At 48.4% G+C, this 18824-nt stretch overlaps 1 protein-coding gene across 1 annotated transcript; it reads right to left on the bottom strand.

Moving 5' to 3' along the window:
- Window positions 1-16524: 16524 nt before the first annotated feature.
- On the bottom strand, window positions 16525-18573 carry CLDN5 (claudin 5). The gene has a single exon (XM_066609772.1). The coding sequence runs from the start codon at window positions 18274-18276 to the stop codon at window positions 17614-17616; it is 663 nt and encodes a 220-aa protein (XP_066465869.1). The 5' UTR covers window positions 18277-18573; the 3' UTR covers window positions 16525-17613.
- Window positions 18574-18824: the final 251 nt, after the last annotated feature.

Genomic DNA, 18824 nt, shown 5'->3' with positions numbered 1-18824 from the left:
AAAGAATTAATTTACATTTAAAATTTGAATAAATTTGTATAAGTTTACATAAATGAATATATTAAAAATGAACTTATATGAATGAATGAAGGTCTTGCAGTAACTCAAGGCCTATAAAAGGCCTTGAACAAAGCAAGGCTGACCTTTCCTTTACTGCCTCTGCTGCATCACAGACATGAAACAGCAAGCAGTGGAGGGAGCCCTCATCCCACAGCTCATGCGAGAGGTCAAACAGTCGCCCTCACGCTGAGAGCAGTTGTGTTGGGCCAGTGTGGGCTCCAACAAATCTCCAGAGGGCCAGAGGCTTATTGGAGACTGGGGCTCCCTGAGGGAGCATTGGGAAGCCTCAAGGGCTGTATGTGGCCCCAGGGCCGGGGTTTGGGCACCCCTGGTTTAATCCCAAGGCTGGTGGGTGTCTACAGCAGTGTTTCTCAACATTTGTCCCCTGCCATACCATTTTGTATGGTCCACCTATTGGAAGTACCACCTGAAGCAACTCCTAATGATATAACCACAGTTTTTTTCGGTAGGCTAGACGCAATATGACGAACATTGGTAAGAGGCTCCGGGCAGACAGGAGGGCTTTTTCGAATGTGTGAAAAGCTCATGCTAGAGCTCTGCCTGCCAAGCTGAGCGTCCTATTGCTGGCTTCACTGCCTAGCAGTGGAATTTTGGGGGTCCCGTGGATACCACCAGACACCACCTCAGGTACCACTGGTGGTACAAATACTGCTGGTTGAGAAATGCTTGAGAAGTCCGGAGTGCAGAGTGAGGGGGAATGTGATTGAGGTACATATAAAATTATGCATGGGGTAGATAGAGACGGAAGAGGATAGTAGCCCTAAATCATTGTAGAACTGGAGCCTGTAAACTGAATCTGACCACTGTCAAAATCAAAGTGTGGTTACGTATATAAGCTGCCCTTGGGATCCCATCTATTTATTCATTTTTTATGCTGCCCTTCCTCCAAGGAGCTCAGGGTGGTTTGCAGAGTTCCCCCGTTTTCTCCTCACAAAACCCTGTGAGGTTAGGTGAGGCTAGTGACGCGCCCAGTTAGCTTTGTTGGCTGAGTGGGGATTTGAACCTGGATCTTCCAGGTCTGTCCAGCTCCAGAACCACTCGCCATACTGGCTCTCTTTTCGTCACTACTAGTAACACAGGCCTACAAAATTGAGGATCAGAAAAGTTTTTCCCAAATTTTATGGTGGTTTGATATGAATTTGGGGTGCAGATTCAAAAAACGGCATCCGTTTCGCCCTATCACGTCTAGTTTTGGAGAAACGGCATAGCCTCTTTAGTGAAGGGTTCAAGCAGCTTCCTCATGGGGAAGCCATGGTGTAGGCTTCCTCATGAGGAAGCTGCTTGAACCCTTCACTAAAGAGGCTATGCCGTTTCTCCAAAACTAGACGGGATAGGGCAAAACGGATGCCATTTTTGGAATCGGCACCCCAGATATACCCAGGAATTGGTGTAACGTTTAAGGAAGCAAAATGTGTGTTGGCTTGTGTTCATGTTGGCAACCTTCAGTCTCGAAAGACTGTGGTATCGGGCTCTGAAAGGTGGTTCTGGAACAGCATCTAGTGTAGCTGAAAGGGCCGATTCGGGAGTGACAGTCCCTTCCACACCGGAAGCAAGTGCAGTCTGTCCCTGGTCTGTCTCCCTGGATATGGGCCTTCCTTCTTTGCCTCAGTCTGTTGGCCAAGTGTCTCTTCAAACTGGGAAAGACCATGCTGCACAGCCTGCCTCCAAGCGGGCCGCTCAGAGGCCAGGGTTTCCCACCTGTTGAGGTCCACTCCTAAGGCCTTCAGATCCCTCTTGCAGATGTCCTTGTATCGCAGCTGTGGTCTACCTGTAGGGCGCTTTCCTTGCACGAGTTCACCATAGAGGAGATCCTTTGGGATCCGGCCATCATCCATTCTCACAACATGACCGAGCCAACGCAGGCGTCTCTGTTTCAGCAGTGCATACATGCTAGGGATTCCAGCTCGTTCCAGGCTTGTGTAATCAGTAATATACACTAGTTCGGGGCAATAACCCATTCTCTTCCGAAGTACACATAATTTTGTGCCATGAGTTCACTTGGCTTGCTGAGACTAAAAGACAAGGCATGAATAAAATGATAAAAATAGCCATGGATATTCTGCTTCTTACCCAGCTGAGCCCTTGAGCGCTGCAAAATACATCAATGGGTTGCAGACCATTGTTTGAAAGTGTTTCTTGATGCATAGAATTCTGCTGGGAAGCAATTGGAACAACTTCGCCCCCTAGTGGAAGTCAGAGACAGGGTGCTTTGGCAGCGCCTTCACGAAGCCACCTCTTCTGTGTGTCAATCAAATATAAAAGGAATTACCTTGATTTCCACCAGCTTATTAACTTCTGAGTAGCAACCACTGGCCACAGGAAGTGTGCCAAGAAGTCTGAACTTTCCTTTGTGGAAAGATTAATGTGTTTTTTTTATGGTGGCTTGTTCACACTGAGACTTTTGGCTGTTGCTGGGCTTTTAAAAAAAAAATAGTTCAAGTTCTCAACCAATCAGCTTATGCCTTATTATATTTATATGCATTCCATTTTGTACTGTCTGACTGCAACCCGAAACATTCCCCAAGGATTATATGGGGGCGGGGGCACAGAAAATTCTCCCCCCCCCAGTTTGCTGTAATAACACACAGTTGATAGATCACTCTTAATTATTTGCAGTCCTTATTAGGAGTTAAGGAGAAAAGACAGAACTGATCCTGCACTGGGTCTGAGACTTTCTAGAACTGGTGCTGAACTGGCTATTATGGGATGGCTGATCATCGAGCTGTAAGCCCTCTTCCTTTGTTTGAGAATCCTCCCATCCATCTGCAACTTTAGGTAAGGTAGGCCCTCCTCATAGAAGCTTAGCATCTGCGGATTTAAGTGTCCACAGATGCCAAGACTGCTACAGAGGGCCTCTCCGATGTCACAGAAAATTGCCAACACAAACTGGGAGTAACTTTCAGAGGTGTTCAGGAGGCCTAGGCAAGTTTTTGTGGCACTGGCACCCTGCCCCCCCAATGCAGATTTTGGAACCAATCCCCCATGGATTCCAAGGGCACATTATATCCCATAATGGACCCACTGAAATGAAGCCACCAAGTGCTTTCAGGTCGTCAGCACTGAAGTGATGCCCCTCAGTGCCTTGATTTCTCGGTCATGTGGAGGAAGCTACCCTGGGTTCAAGCAGTATCTTCAGACAAGCACTGAACCTGGCTAGGATGGAGGCGTTTTGCTAAGGAGAGCATCTATGGGGAGGACGGGGACGGGACGACAGGCAAAGCTAGCTGGCTTGCTCCATTTTCCCCACTATCAGGACATAGTGTATTCTGTTGAATGGCACTTGAATAAGCCTTTTGCTAACACTGGAAAGCATCTTTTACGCAATCTGAGTTGGGACACTATGGCTGCAATCCTGTATACACTTTCCTAGGAGTAAGCGCCGCTGGATACAGTGAATCTGAACTATTACATGCGTAGGAATGTACAATATGTCAGGGCTGCAGTGTGCACATACCTGGGAGAAACTACCATTGATTTCAGTGGGGCTGGCTTCTGAGTAGACATGCATAAGATCGCCCTGAAGACTGTCTCTGCCATTACGGCAAAACTTGTACTTGAGTGCAATTTAAAGATGTTCCTTTTTAAATAAGCCCTTTTAATAATGGACTTTGCAATTTTATAGGTTTTACCCTTTTTTTAAAAAAGTGTCTGCTGTTGGATTGGTGTTTTATTGCGATTTTTAAACGTTTAGATGTTTTAGGATATTTAATGATATACTGTATTGATTGTTTTAAATGTGGTTTAAATTGGATTCATTTGCTTTGTATACCCTTGGGGGGGGGAAAGTAGGATAAAAATTTAGCAAATATATTTTATGTATGTCTACTTGGCAATAAAATTCATTGAGTTTAGTGGAACCCACCCCCAGGTAAGTACATATAGGATGGGACCATGGGTTTTACTTCTGCGTAGACATGCATTAAATTAGTAGACCTGTTTTACCCCACTGGCCTAGTCAGTCTGCAGTGCAATTTTATGCGCCTCTACTCGGAAGCCAGCCAGCCCCACGGCAATCAGTGGTAGTTACGCCCAGGTGTGAGCGTTGGGTTGCAATCCTGTGCACACTTACCAAGGCATAAGCCCTATGGGACGCAGTGGGACTTACTCCTGAGTAAACATGCATAAGATTGCTGTGTGTTTATATCACGAAAGAAGGAATGCACATAACCACAATTGTTAATATTTTTTCAACTTATGGCAAAATGAGCCCCCTCGGTTAAATGGCATCCCTCAGATGTTTACAGTTGCTTTTTTTTTTGTGGTTTGCCTACACAAGAAACATCTTGTGTAGAACTTCCGTATTTTGAAGGTGAAATCCAGATTGTAAAGAATACGCAACATCATTTTTTTGAGTGGGCTCCTACTTCTGAGCAAGATGGGAAAGGGCAGGTAGTTCAGATGCCAGGAATTTGCTGGGTCTTCCTTATCTCAGTGGTTTGTGAGTTGTGTTGCAAATGTAGCATACCTTTTTCAGAAGTCTGGGTGTTTTAATCAGATGCTTGTCAGCCTTGTGATTAAGAGTTTCTGACCTTTCCTATCTAATCTCCACTTAGTCTGGTGTGTGTTGTGTTTTGTTTTTTTAAGACTGCAGTGTTTACAAATCACTTTGGGAGATAACGCAAAGTCCTGCCAACAAGAAGGGCTTGTTCTCTCTCTCTCTCTCTCTTTTTATTATACCCAAGATTTGTGTCATCCTGTGGAATTCTGGCTGTGGGATACGGGCAGGTCCCTGTATCCCAAGTGGAATTTTACAGCCCGCAACACTGCCGACTTGGAAAAGCCCAAACAGATGCTCAGTTAACAATCCAAATTGGAGACATCAGAACGTAACCAGTTGATCAGTGGATGGGCTGGTGTCTGGCATTTTTGCACGTAGGACTGATGCAGATGTCAGCAATGTGAGCTCACATAGCAGAGGCTCCCCTCAAGAACTTAGTACAGAGGACCCCAATCTGTAAGGTGTGGCTCCCAAGGAAGGCGTGGAGAACGCGCAAGGGCATTGCGAGTCACCTGCCAGCCAACAGTGAGACCATGATATGGCACTATAGACAGTGGTAGGAGGTGCAGTGAACTGAGCTCCTGCACATGGTTTTCACGCACTTGGAAAAGCTGGTCCCAAGCCTCTTATAGCTTGTGTTGTGATCTCCAAACCCAGAAGTAAATGGCAATGATGTATTTACCAATTACTTCTGGGAGATGTGCAGTGTGTTTGCAGTGCAGGGGCGCATTGTGAGCCGGGGGATTTTGGGAAGCACTGACTTAGTGGATGAGTAGATTCATATGGAAGAAGATGATCGTTAAGGTGCCAAGGATCTGAATCATGTAGGGCTTGAAAGGTAACAGGTAGCTCTTTGAATTGGGTCCAGAAATGGAACAGGAGCCATTGTGATTCTTGGAGGATGAAAATGGTGTCCTCCCCCCCTACCCTTGCAATCCACCACATCCTGAATCAATTACAATGTCCAAACATTAGTTAAGGGAAGCTCCTGTTTCTTGCAAAATACTCCCATCAAGATGTGGCCCAAAACATGGGTCACTGTGTCCAGATCTGCTTTTGCGAGGAAGGGTCTGCAACTGCACCCCAGCTGAAGCTGGGCCAATAATCCTGGCAAGATTGCAACCGCTCAGGCGTCAGGACGAGGGCCAGTTCCATTGTGGTGCCTTAACGGTCCGTGCTGCCTTGAAAGCCTCTGGCTTTCAAGGGATCTCCCTCTTGCCAACAGGAAACATTAAGAGGTGTTCAGCATTGGGAGGACAATGAATTTGATTGGGGTAACCTTTCACTTGATTGCAGACTGAGCTCCAGTCATGTCATTAGGAGCTGTTGAGTCCCATAATTGCTGCTTGTTCTTTGACACAGTTAAAGAACTGAAACAAAGAGATAAGAGTGAATGGAGAATTGAGGAGAGAGATCAACATTCAACAAGGAGTAAGACAAGGTTGTCCACTTTCACCATTGTTGTTTATTTTGACACTAGAAATATTGAATAATGTAATAAGAGAAGAGGACAGGATGAAACTGCTCAAAATTAAAAGTGAGGAATACAAATTACAAGCATTTGCGGATGATTTGGTATTTATCTTGGAAGATCCACCAATGCAGGAAGTTTTTTTTTCTCTCCTAGCAGAAGCTTCGAGGACTTAAACCAGGGCCTTCTATGAGCAAAACAGATGCTGCACCCCTGCACCACTGTCCTTCCCTCTGTAGATAAGAAGAGCCCTGGCAGATCTGGCCAAAGTCCTATCTAGGCCAGCTTCCAGTATCTTCAGTGGCCCATGAGATGCCTCTGAGCACACAAGATACCCATATCCTGTGGCTGCTCCCTTGCATCTAGTGTTCAGAGACAAGCTGCTGCTAAAACCCAGAGGTTGTGCATACCCATCATGGCTTGTAACCTGTGATGGACCTTTCCTCCAAAAATCCATCCGATCCCCTTTTAAAGGGACATCTAGGCCAGGTGCCATCACCACATCCTGTGGCAATGAGTTCCGCACACCGGCTAAAGAAATTTTCTTTTGTGATGATACTGAATGAACTGTTCAAACTGAGGACTGTGTGCAAGAACTAAGATCATCCTAGATTAAACCCCCTAGCCATATGGAATTGCCCTTGGTCTCCTTCTGCAAGGTCAGTTTTTCTGAGCATGGAGGGAATATCTTTTAGATCAGGGGTGCTCAATAGGTGGATCGCGATCTACCGGTAGATCGCGAGGCAAAATGAGTAGATCGCGGAGTGCCGACCCCCCCCCTTTCAGGTGCCTCTGGGAGGAAATGCCGGGAGAAAGGCCCATTGTACTCAATGGGGCTTACTCCCAGGTAAGTGTGGCTAGGATTGCAGCCTCACAGCCTAATCCTAGGCATGTCTACTCAGGAGTAAGTCCTGTTATACTCAGTGGGGCTCAAGGTACACCAACATACATTGTACACATAAATGTTATATGTTATGATGGCGCGAACATTGTAAAAAAAAACTCTGGTAGATCTCCGGGCCTTGCTGGGTTTCAAAGTAGCTCTCGAGCCAAAAAAGTGTGAGCACCCCTGTTTTAGATATTTGTGCTCCTTCTGCAGCCCTTGACTGGTGCCTTCAAAAAAAAAAAAAAAAGAATTCAACCAAAACCAACCAAGCATAGCCCGTCAGTGTGAATTGCTTCCATCTCAATGGTAGGTGTCTCTGAATTCCCTTGACTTGCTGTGCATGGAATTCCACGGAGTTAAATGGTGGAAAAGTGCCCATTTGAGTATGGAGGAGGTGAAATTGTGTGCGCCTGCTTGGGCACCTGGAAGTTTGGGACCAGCCCTGTTGTGTAAGTACCATGTTTGAATGCACTGCTGCTGGTATTTGGGGGCAAGACAATTGCTCCGCAGAAAGTGAACTGAATAGACATGGGAGTTGCGCTGTGCTCCCCGGGTAGTGTAAACAAACTGCATTGTGGGTTATATTTAAAATGTGGAGGGGTAAGGAAAAAAAAACACAGATGCAAAATCAGACCCGGCAACAGGGTCTGGTGGGCCATATTCTTGGCAGCCACCTCCAAAGACATAATTGCAGGAAATGCGGCCCCAAGAAATCACTCTAATCATCCGCCACGACCCGCTTATTCATTGTGTCATCTGTTTGGAGGCCACAGCTGCATTTATTTCTGTTAAAAAAATGAAAGGTGGCTGCTTCAACCTAAAGGGCTGGAGCTGGGTGGAGAGCGGGGAAGGTTATCCTGGCGAAGGCACCAGATATCCTTCTTCGAATGAAGGAGATGCCACGGCAGCAGGATGTTCGGAAAAAGCACGCCTGTAAAACCAAAGTTCTCGGATGAGGCTCCGGCGGTGCTGGGTGCGCTGCCAACACTGACCTGGAAGAGGCCTTCTAGAGATGTGCCTTTCTTCATGCACTTTTGTAGGGAGTCGAGTTTCCTAACCACACCTACACTACAAAATGTGAACATGGTGATGTTTCCAGTGCTCGTAGGAACATCAGAAGCACCCTGCAGGATCAGGCCAAAGGCCCATCATGAGCTTCTTGTATCTCACAGTGGCCCACCAGATGCCTCAGGAGCACAGAAGACAACAAGATACCTGCATCCTTGCGCCGCTCCCATATACCTGGCATTCTAAGGTAACCCATGTCACGAACCAGGAGGTTGCATATACCCATCATGGTTGGTAACCTGCGATGGATTTTTCCTCTCTCAATCTGTCCCACTTTGAAAGGCATCTAGGCCTTCAGGTGCCATCGCCACATCCTACAGCAAGGAGTTCCACAGATTAATCACGCACTGCGTAAATATTTTCTTTTGTATATTCTAACTCTCCCAACACTCAGTTTTAGTGGTTGTCCCCTGGTTCTGGTTTTGTGCAGTAGGGGAAAAAAAAAAATCCCTCTATCCATCCCTTGCATAATTTTATACATGGGGTAAAAGTCCCACTGCCCCCAAGTCAGTACAGTGAGCCTTCACCTCTTTGCTTGTCCCTCATGTCTCTGCCCACGCCATGGTGCTGTGGGAGTAGCGTGGCCCAGTGGGCAGGTGTTGGGATGGTATGTCTTGGCCAAGAGATTTGTGTCAGCCCAGTGCACAGTTCCCCACTCTGTAAATAGGAACATCCCATAAAGATTGTTGCGTCATCAGGAGGCATCTATAAGAAGCTTCCATGGGCTGGTGCAGGGGGTGGGAGGAACAGTTATTATTATTATTATTATTAACAGTATTTATATACCGCTTTTCAACTAAAAGTTCACAAAGCGGTTTACAGAGAAAAATCAAATAACTAAATGGCTCCCTGTCCCAAAAGGGCTCACAATCTAAAAGGATGCAAATGAATACCAGCAGACAGCCACTAGAACAGACAGTGCTGGGGTGAGGTGGGCCAGTGACTCTCCCCCTGCTAAAAAAAAGGAGCACCCACTTGAAAAAGTGCCTCTTACCCAATTGATTGCCCACTGCTATCAATCTTGGGGAGGCATGGGAAAACACACCATAGGGACAACTTAGAGCTTTGTCCTCCCCCCACCCCCCAAACACTGCTTTTGGAGTTCTGTTTAGGCAGCAAGGGCAATCTGACCTAGTAAGAAGATATGATGTTGGGCAGGATGGCTGCATAGGGCTTTCAAGAATATGTGGAGGTTTCCTGGTGTGAGGCTGAATTTCATGGCAGTAAAGGCTTGGATTCCTGTAAGAACAATTGACATGACTCAGTGAGCACAAGGGACGTAGAGGGCTGGGACAGGAAAGCTGTGTGTATAAATCAGACCCTAAAATGCCCTGAAGACAATGCAGGTTGGTGGGCTGATCCATTGCAGAAGGCCTCATTCTGTACAGGACTGGGAGGGGGGGAGTAGTAAAACAAGCCTTGAGTATTCAAGCAATCTTAAAGGCTTCTCTTTTGCCATGGGAAGTTTTTTTATCAATGATGAGCCTTTGACTGAATGTGTCACTCACTCCTGTGTAACTGAAGGCTAACGTGGGCACCTTCCAACTGATTCTATGAAACCTCCACCCAGAGCACAGAACAAGACGGACTGCTGCCACTTTCCATAGGACCAAAATTTTCCACCTAGGATCACAGAGCTGGAAGGGACCCACTGCCTGTAGCAGGAAATCTTTGAGCAGGACTCTCCAGGCTCCAGCCCATGAGCCAGAAACAGCACCCTGCTTTTTCCCTCCCCCATGTGAACAGTGCTTACCGTTCCGCAGGGGAGCCGGTCTCCCCCGGTTCCAAATTCCGTCACCCCACTGCACCTGGACATCCAGACAGAAGTGGAGTATAGTCTTTACACTCTCACATGATACCAGAACCAGGGGACATCCACTAAAACTGAGTGTTGGGCAGGTTAGGACAGACAAAAGAAAATATTTCTTTACTCAGCGTGTGGTCGGTCTGTGGAACTCCTTGCCACAGGATGTGGTGCTGGCGTCTAGCCTAGACGCCTTTAAAAGGGGATTGGACGAGTTTCTGGAGGAAAAATCCATTATGGGGTACAAGCCATGATGTGTATGCGCAACCTCCTGATTTTAGAAATGGGTTAAGTCAGAATGCCAAATGTAGGGGAGGGCACCAGGATGAGGTCTCTTGTTGTCTGGTGTGCTCCCTGGGGCATTTGGTGGGCCGCTGTGAGATACAGGAAGCTGGACTAGATGGGCCTATGGCCTGATCCAGTGGGGCTGTTCTTATGTTCTTAACTACAATTCCCAGAATGCCTTGCAGGTCTTCTTGTTATCTGGTGTGCTCCCTGGGGCATTTGGTGGGCCGCTGTGAGATACAGGAAGCTGGACTAGATGGGCCTATGGCCTGATCCAGTGGGGCTGTTCTTATGTTCTTAACTACAATTCCCAGAATGCCTTGCAGGTCTCTTGTTATCTGGTGTGCTCCCTGGGGCATTTGGTGGGCCGCTGTGAGATACAGGAAGCCGGACTAGATGGGCCTATGGCCTGATCCAGTGGGGCTGTTCTTATGTTCTTATGTTCTAGTTTGGGGAAGATCAGCAGTGGGGAAGAATGGCTCCGTGGCGGAATGGTAAGCGCCAGTCACATCGGGGATACCTTTCCCATCATGCAGCAGTCTCCAGTTTGGGCACCGCTGTCCTGTAACATCCCCCGCAAGTGCCTGTAGAGTCTCTGCTTGAAGATCTCCAGTGAGGGAGAAGCCACCACCTCCCTTGGCAATCTGTTCCCCTGCAAAACCACCCTGACCATCAAGAATGTCTTCCTGATGTCCAATCAGAACCTCTTCTCTTGCAGTTTGTACCCACACTGCATGGAAGCCCTCTCTGCACCCCGAGATCACCCATTAAGACCTATTGCAAAAGCCCATTGGACTTGTATATGAATCAAGGGTGGCTCGCAGACACAGTAAAAAATGCGTGCATGTCTCCCAGCCAGACACATATAAAGGCAATTAAGGGCACAATCCTAACCCCTTATGTCAGTGCTTCTCAGCACTGGCATAGCGGTGCCAATGGGACATGTGCTGCATCCTGCAGTTGGGTGTCACTCACGGAGGCCTCCTCAAAGTAAGGAAATGTTTGTTCCCTTTCCTCAGGGCTGCATTGCCCTTACGTCAGTGCTGGAAAGCACTGACATAAGGGGTTAGGATTGCACCCTAAATTGCATTCCTTGATTTGTTTGAAAGGACAATATCCCATTCTTCGGGGGGGGGGGAGTCTCACAAGGGTGGCCAACAAATCTAAGAGCTGTAAAACAATAAAACCCCTGGAGGGAAGCAGCTATAAGAAAACGGTGACAAAGCCATAAAAATAAAATAACAGGAAAAGCAACCATATAGAACAGCAATTTCCAACCCTTTTCATCTCATCGCACAATCACAGCGAACTAATAATGTCAAGACACACAGTTTTTGGACAATTGACAAGGCCCACCACATTGCGGGCCAGGGGCTTATATCCCCCGATGACCCTACTGATAAATGACCCTCCCCCAGACTCCCGTAGCACACCTGCAGACCATTCAGAGCACACCAATGTGCTGTGGTGCAGTGGTAGAAAATGACTGTGAAATTGGTGAGATCTTATAACTGAAAACCTAGCCAGATAAGCTTTGTGGCAGGAAGCAACCCCAATGATCCATTGCCTGGAGCATCCATTCAGCATGAAGGAAAGCGACACTGTCTGAGTCTTTTTAGCCCATAAGAAAGGTGATTAAGGGGGAACATGTTTGTGACTTATAAAGCAGTGCATGGTGTGATAGGAGAGAAGTTATTCTTTTGTCTGTTGCAATATTAGAATCTGGGATCATCAGATAAATCCAACCAAGGACAGCATTTCATGCTTTGATACTTTTGGGCAGAGTGATTGATCTGGGATCATCCCATTTCATTCACTCACCCTTTGTTTATCTTTCACCTTTGTATACCGCCTTTCCTCCAAGGAGCTCAGGACAGTGCACATGGTACTTTCCCTCCTTTTGTCCTCACAACGACCCTGTGAGGTAGGCGAGACTGAGAGAGAGAAAGCGTGGTTGGCCCAGGGTCACCCAGGAAGCTTCATGGCTGAGCAGGGAGTTGAACCTGGGTCTTTCAGGACTAAATCCAAATTCAGAACTCTACGCCATCTCTCTTTATGAGAGATTCACATGTTGTCAGCATCCACTTGTACTTTCCCAGCACACACAGAAAATTTGACTTTAAAAAAAACAAAACAGAATTACAACAGCACAGTGCCAACCTACGTGGGCTCTTGTTAGTACCATTCTTCCATCCTTTTTCTAGAGACGCATGCTCTGATGCACCGGACCACAACAGAAGCAGGAGAAGTAAAAAGGAGATTGTGTGTTGGACGGGTCCCCCAAACATACAATGGGCCCAATCCTGTCCAACTTTCCAGGGCTGATGCAGCAGCAATGCAGCCCTGGGGTAAGGGAAAAACCTGACTGCCCTCCCTGCAGTATGAAGCACATGCCCTGTTGGCACAGCTGCATGGGTACTGGAAAGTTGGAAGAGATTGGGTCCTATATTTACCCAGATGCTATTGGCTTCTTGTGTGTGTGTGTGTAGGGCTTGCTGGGGGGAGGGGGGCTTTTGTTTATGTCATGCATGGGAAAAAAACGTCCAGTGCAACTGTTAGGAATAGAAAAGGGGGCTGTGGCATATATTCCCAAGAACAGATGCACACCAAATACACCTCTGGGCAGGAAGAGGAAATCTGCTTCCTTAAACATTCTGCCACTAACATGACAGAGTATTTCCTGTTTCCCCTTTGCTTGCTGAGGGCTGCATTTCCCTTTGTTGCCCAGACAGGTTTGAACTAGATCTGCGGGGTCTTGTCTGGACAATGCAAGTCAAAATCCACAAGCCAAGTTCCCCAAACCCCCTTGCAAGAAGGTGATAGGTAAACATTAGTGGGCACCCCCTGACCATCCATCTCAGTTGACCTCACGAATGGGCCGGCTCTGCAAAACACTTTGGGCTTGTAAATTATAGTTCCAAAATTTGAATGAAGCCAGATGCCATGGTTGCAAAGCAGCCCTGGGACCAGTCACATGGTCAGTGTTGTCTGAGCTTAGGGCAAGTGGTCACAAAGCTTAGGAAGAAGCCAACACAAAGTTCTCTACTTTTTGAACAAGCATGAGTTGCTAATGTCACAGTTGAAAATGAAGCGTTGAACTTGATAGATTGATTCCCCTCCCACACTGTAGATATCTTAAGAATACACTAACCTTCACATTGTTTTCTGTTTTGAAAAGTTGCAATGGTAAAATTCAAAATATTTCCTGTTTGTGCCAAGAGTGCACAGCCTTGTCGCAAGGGGTGGGTTGGCATGTGACCACCAAGCAAGAGAGGATTGCAATGAGCTCATCTAATAAGAACAATACCTAGCTTTTGCCACTTACATGCTCCTGTTGTAATCTCTACGGCAAAGTATTATAACCCCCTTATTGCAAAAGGGGAAAACAGAAATTCTACTTACCCTGCACATGCCCAATCTCGACTGATCTTGGAAGCTAAGCAGGGTCAGACCTGGTTAGTATTTGGATGGGAGACCGCCTGGGAATACTGGGTGCTGTAGGCTTCTACCATAGTCTTTCAAGACTGAAGGTTGCCAGCCATCTCCCTATACTGAACACTATCTCCCGATCTCCTCTGATCTTGGAAGCTAAGCAGGGTCAGGCCTGGTTAGCACTTGGATGGGAGACCGCCTGGGAATACCGGGTGCTGTAGGCTTCTACCATAGTCTTTCCAGACTGAAGGTTGCCAGCCATCTCCCTATACTGAACACTATCTCCCAATCTTGTCTGATCTGGGAAGCTAAGCAGGGTCAGGCCTGGTTAGTACTTGGATGGGAGACCGCCTGGGAATACCGGGTGCTGTAGGCTTCTACCATAGTCTTTCCAGACTGAAGGTTGCCAACAAACCAACCACTCAACTGTGACTAACCCCTTTGGTGTAACTCAGGCTGGAAGGCTACTTGCACCTGGGTTTCCCCAGCACTGTTTCTCTGCTACACAATGCTGGGGGGGGGGGGGTGTGTGTGAGAATTTCTAGGAAGGAAGGGATGGTGCTTTGATCCTCCCTGCCTCCCCCCACAACTCCCTGCCCTTCCCCACTTGATGTCGCACACACAAATCCACCCAAATGTACAGCTTTAGGTTCTGTAGTAATTAACCTCAAACTGCCCACCGTCCCTGATATGGACTAGAAGCTTCATCTTTCATTTTAAAATGCAGCACGGTAGTCAATTCCTGGTTTGCTTTGGTTGAACCAAGACAGTTCTGCGCCCATCATTTTATAAGAGATCTAATTACAAAAGAGTGAAACAAAAAGCAGGGAGGGAGGGTTGAAGGGCATGAAAAGATAACCAATTTGTGTTGTGGCATGTCTCTTTTTGGGGAGGTGGGTGTTTGCCTTTAAGAAGATGGCAGCAATCTTACCATGATTGCTTTGGACATTTCCAATGTATGTTGCTTGTAGATTTTGAGAGTCCCTGCTTTTTCCACTTGTAACTATAAGGGGGAATTGCAATGTAACTAACACTCTGCAGTTTTAGAGACTTGGGGAGGATGACACTGTAGACAAGCGTTTCTCAAACTGTGGGTCGGGACCTACGAGGTGGGTTGGGAGCCAATTCCAGGTGGGTCCCCATTTATTTCGATATTTTATTTTTAATATATTAGACTTGATGCCACCATGGGATGCGACTGCATTTGGGAAAATGTGACAGATCTGTACTTTTAACAAGCCACTAGGTATATTCTTTGAACAATGATAGTTAATAGGACTTAATCCTGGGTAGGATTGCAGCCTAGGATTCTTAAAAATGTTCCTGCTTGATGATGTCACTTCCGGTCATGACATCACTTCTGGTGGGTCCTGACAGATTCTCATTCTAAAAAGCGGGTCCCGGTGCTAAATGTGAGAACCACAGCTGCAGACTAACGCACCCACCCCCTATTACCCCTTCTTACAGTGGTGGAAACAATCAGGTTGGTTCAAACCTTGGCGCTCTACCTGGATATAATGTGCAGGCAGGATCAGGCTCTGACACAACTACTGTCCCTCAGTCTTGTGGATTTGTACTCTACTGGGTAAGCTCTTTTTCTTCTTCGGGAGGATTTCTGACCCTGGCACAAAGCTGGACAGGGGCACACATGCAAACAAAAGCAAGGAACAAAAGAAATGCTTCTGCGGCTTGTTTTCTTCCAGGAAGCCAGGCTGTGGATGCCAGCGACCAGGACTGCCAGACACCCAGCCTCTCTGGAATGGAGCTTGTGGTCGCCTTGCAGGGCCAAACCACAGTTTCAGGTCTTGAAATTAAACAAGGATTTGGATTCAAGAAAGGGGGGGCTGCGGAAGCTGGGTGACACCCCAACACTGATACAGAGGTACCCAACTCTCCCACCACTTCAGCCTCTGGACAGTAGGTTAAAGAATTATAGGTGGCTACATTTGGCACCCTTGCCACCCAGATTCTGTAAGCAGCAGGAAAAAGAAGGTAAAAAAAAAATAGGACCCAGACCCCCCCCCCCCAACAAATCCAGACATAGGGGCAGTTGGTAAAGTTTATGCTACCTGAGCAAATGGTTCTCTTTACTTCAGCGTCATCATTTTTTTTTTAAAGAAAAACACAAAGAGAAAGACATGCAGTCATAATATATAAATAGATGGTATATATACAGTATATACACATACACACATAAATTACATACAGGTCTTTGATTTGGAAACACTGCTCATGATGACAGAGGATCAAGTTATGGGATGAGCTATATAAAATCCAGTACCACTGCTGTCTCCCGAGCAAATGCCACAGACGTGAATTAGGCTTTGCGCCACCGCAAAGATGTCGAATGCTTACAGCCGGGTCAACATTTTCATTGGCTATCAAAACTCAGACCAACAGATGACCCAACCAGTTTTAAAACTGGGATGGATTTTTACTTTTGCAGCGAAAAGAAGAAGTTTATGAATACTGAACTGGTCATTTTTTTTTTTAAGTGCCTGGTCTGAAACTCATAACTCCTGGTCCCCCGAACTTGAGTCTTAATCATTACATTGCATCATGCACTGAAACTACAACTTTTGCCAAAACAGATAGGAAGGAAATCCCATCACAGAGGGGTGTGTGAGCGTGTGAGCCGCTTACTCCAGAGTAGCCCTGCTCAAATCCCCATCGACTTCAAGTTCGGTTCAAAGCACTGGGCCACAAAGCTGGTCAACCTGCAAGTTTCAAGCTAGTCCTGGAGATGGGACTGAGTTAACTAGACTGTCTCTTTCCAAAATATTGGGGGGGAAGAGAGAATGGGACACGCAACCAGTGTTTGTTTCCTCTGTCTAAGCAACCTTGTATGTATGTGCATTCAAACTTACAGCTTTCAGAGACACATCTAAGCCTGTAAACCCCCTCCATAAATACCTCCATCTTTTGATTTTACAGACCACATAAGACGCGGCCCCTTCTCCTATCCACACACCCACCCACCCACCCAAAATTTCCCTTGCCATCTCTCTGCTGAAGAATTCTGTACAACCTGAAAGCCCCACTGTTTGATATTTCGTGACATCTGCCGGGCCCTACACAGCACATCACTGCCCTACGAATGCTGAATCCCTCTTCTCATTGCCCCACATGGCCCCCTACAATTTCACCAACCACCCAAAGGGTGGAATCCAAGCCCAGGCACAGAAGAATTTGATTTAGCAAATGCGACACTGATTTCTTCCCGGTCAAACGAAGTGGATCATCACAACCACATTTTTGCATCTTAACATTAAAAAGCAACACTTAAGAAATCCAATGCAATCCCTTTGGCTGGGGGAGAAGCCAGAACCTCCAAGCAGGGGCTTGACTGGTCGGAACAAGGTTGGACATGGCTTCAATTGAAACACCTGTTTCTAACACCCACCTGACCCCCCCAAAAGCAGGTTTCTTTTTGAACAAGAAACAAAATCAGGATGCAAGTTCTTGATCTGCATACAATCTCAAAGGAGGTTAAGAGGCAGGCGTTAAAATGTCACAGACTGGTCCCAGTTCAGAAGCAACTCAGTTCAGTTCCAGTCCAGAAGGGACAGGGAACTCAGGGCCCAAGCCTATGCCTGTCTACTCAGAAGTAAGTCCAACTGTAGTCAATGGAGCTTCCTCCCAGGAAAGTGTGGACAGGATTGCAGCCTTAGTTCAGTTCCAGTTCAGCAGCCTTGGGGGACTTGGGGAAGCTCCTAATTCTATGCCTGCCTACTCAGAAGTAAGTCCCATTGTAGTCAGTGGAGCTTACTCCCAGGAAAGCATGGATAGGATCGAAGCCTCAGTTCAGTTCCAGTCCGGAAGCAATCAGGGGAAAGAGTTATGTAGCTTGGAATCTCAAGCAGGGGCCTCAATCGCGATGAGGGCTTCCTAGCCGTCTTGGGGAGGGGGCCAATCCTCGGCGTGTCTACTCAGAAGTCAGTCCTGTTGCGTCCAGTGGGACTTGCTCCCGGGAAAGTGTGGCTAGGGTGGCAGCCTCCAGGAGTGGTTCTCCAAAGCGAGATGCGCAGGGGGCGTGGGAATGCGGCTGGTGTTTGGAGGGATGCTCTGACCCGGGTCCGCAGCCGCGTTCAGACGTAGTTCTTCTTGTCGTAGTCCCCGTTGGCGGTGGAGGCGGCGGCGGGGCGGCGGGGGGCGGAGTACTTGGCCGGGAAGGGGGAGATCTGGTCCCTCTGGGCGCAGGGGCAGCAGATGAGGGCGCCCCCCACGAGGAGGAGGGCGGCGGACGCCCAGCCCAGGTACAGCGCCGCGCCCATCTCCCTCTTCTGCCCGGCTGGCACGGTGGGATCGTAGAAGTTGCGGATGATGATGTGGGCGAACCAGGAGGGGGGGATGAGCACCAGCAGCCCGCAGACCACGAAGAGGGCGCCCCCCACGGCCGCCACCCAGGCCTTGAGCTTGCCCGTGCGCAGGCAGGTGGTGCACTGGGCCCCCACCACCGTCACCAGCAGCGCCACCAGCCCCAGCAGCACGCCCACCACCATCAGGGTGCGGCTGGCTTGCAGCTCGGGCTTGAGCGCCAGCACCGAGTCGAAGACCTTGCACTGCATCTGCCCGGTGCTCTGCACCACGCAGGCCATCCACAGGCCCTCCCAGGTGGTGTGCGCCACCACGATGTTGCTGTCGATGAAGGCTGGCACTTGCCACATGGGCAGCGCCGTCACCAGGATCGAGCCCGCCCAGCCCAGCACGCACAGGCTCAGGCCCAGGATCTCCAGCGCCGCCAGAGCCATCGCCGCGTCCGATGCGCCGCTCGCGCACCGATGCGTCGCTTGGGTACTCCTTGGGCACCGATGCTCCGCTTGCGCACCGCTTGCGCACCGCTGCACCACTTACGCGCTGCTTGAGCACCGATGCACCACTTGCGCACCGCTTGGGACACTTGCGCACCGCTTGCGCACCGATGCACCACTTACGCGCTGCTTGAGCACCGACGCACCACTTGCGCACCGCTTGGGACACTTGCGCACCGCTTGCACACCGATGCACCGCTTGCGCGCCTCTGGGAGGATGCTGAGCTGCGCCTCTTCTCCACTGGCTGCTCCCCCCGCTGCGATCAGGTCGCCGAGCGCTCTCTGCAGGCTCCCAGCCAGCGGGGACCTTTATATAGGGGATGCCACAGCCTCCCGCCGTCCGACAAGTTGGGAAACTTTCTCTCCCTCCTCCCCTCCAGCCAATCGGGAAGGAGCAGCATCATCCCCCCAGCCAATGAGCGGCTGGCCAGGCAGGAGTTGGGAAAAAGTCACAGAGAACGCGTGTCAGTGACTCAGGAGGAAGCCTT

This window comes from Tiliqua scincoides, chromosome 14, assembly GCF_035046505.1.
Source record: "Tiliqua scincoides isolate rTilSci1 chromosome 14, rTilSci1.hap2, whole genome shotgun sequence".
Classification (NCBI taxonomy): Eukaryota; Metazoa; Chordata; class Lepidosauria; order Squamata; family Scincidae; genus Tiliqua; species Tiliqua scincoides.
Note: the sequence above shows the minus strand (reverse complement) of the source record. Positions and strands in the feature narration are given on the sequence as shown.

What these genes read in the sequence shown, in the direction of transcription:
- CLDN5 (XM_066609772.1), bottom strand. Translation starts at nt 18,276, where the DNA reads ATGGCTCTGGCGGCGCTGGAGATCCTGGGCCTGAGCCTGTGCGTGCTG.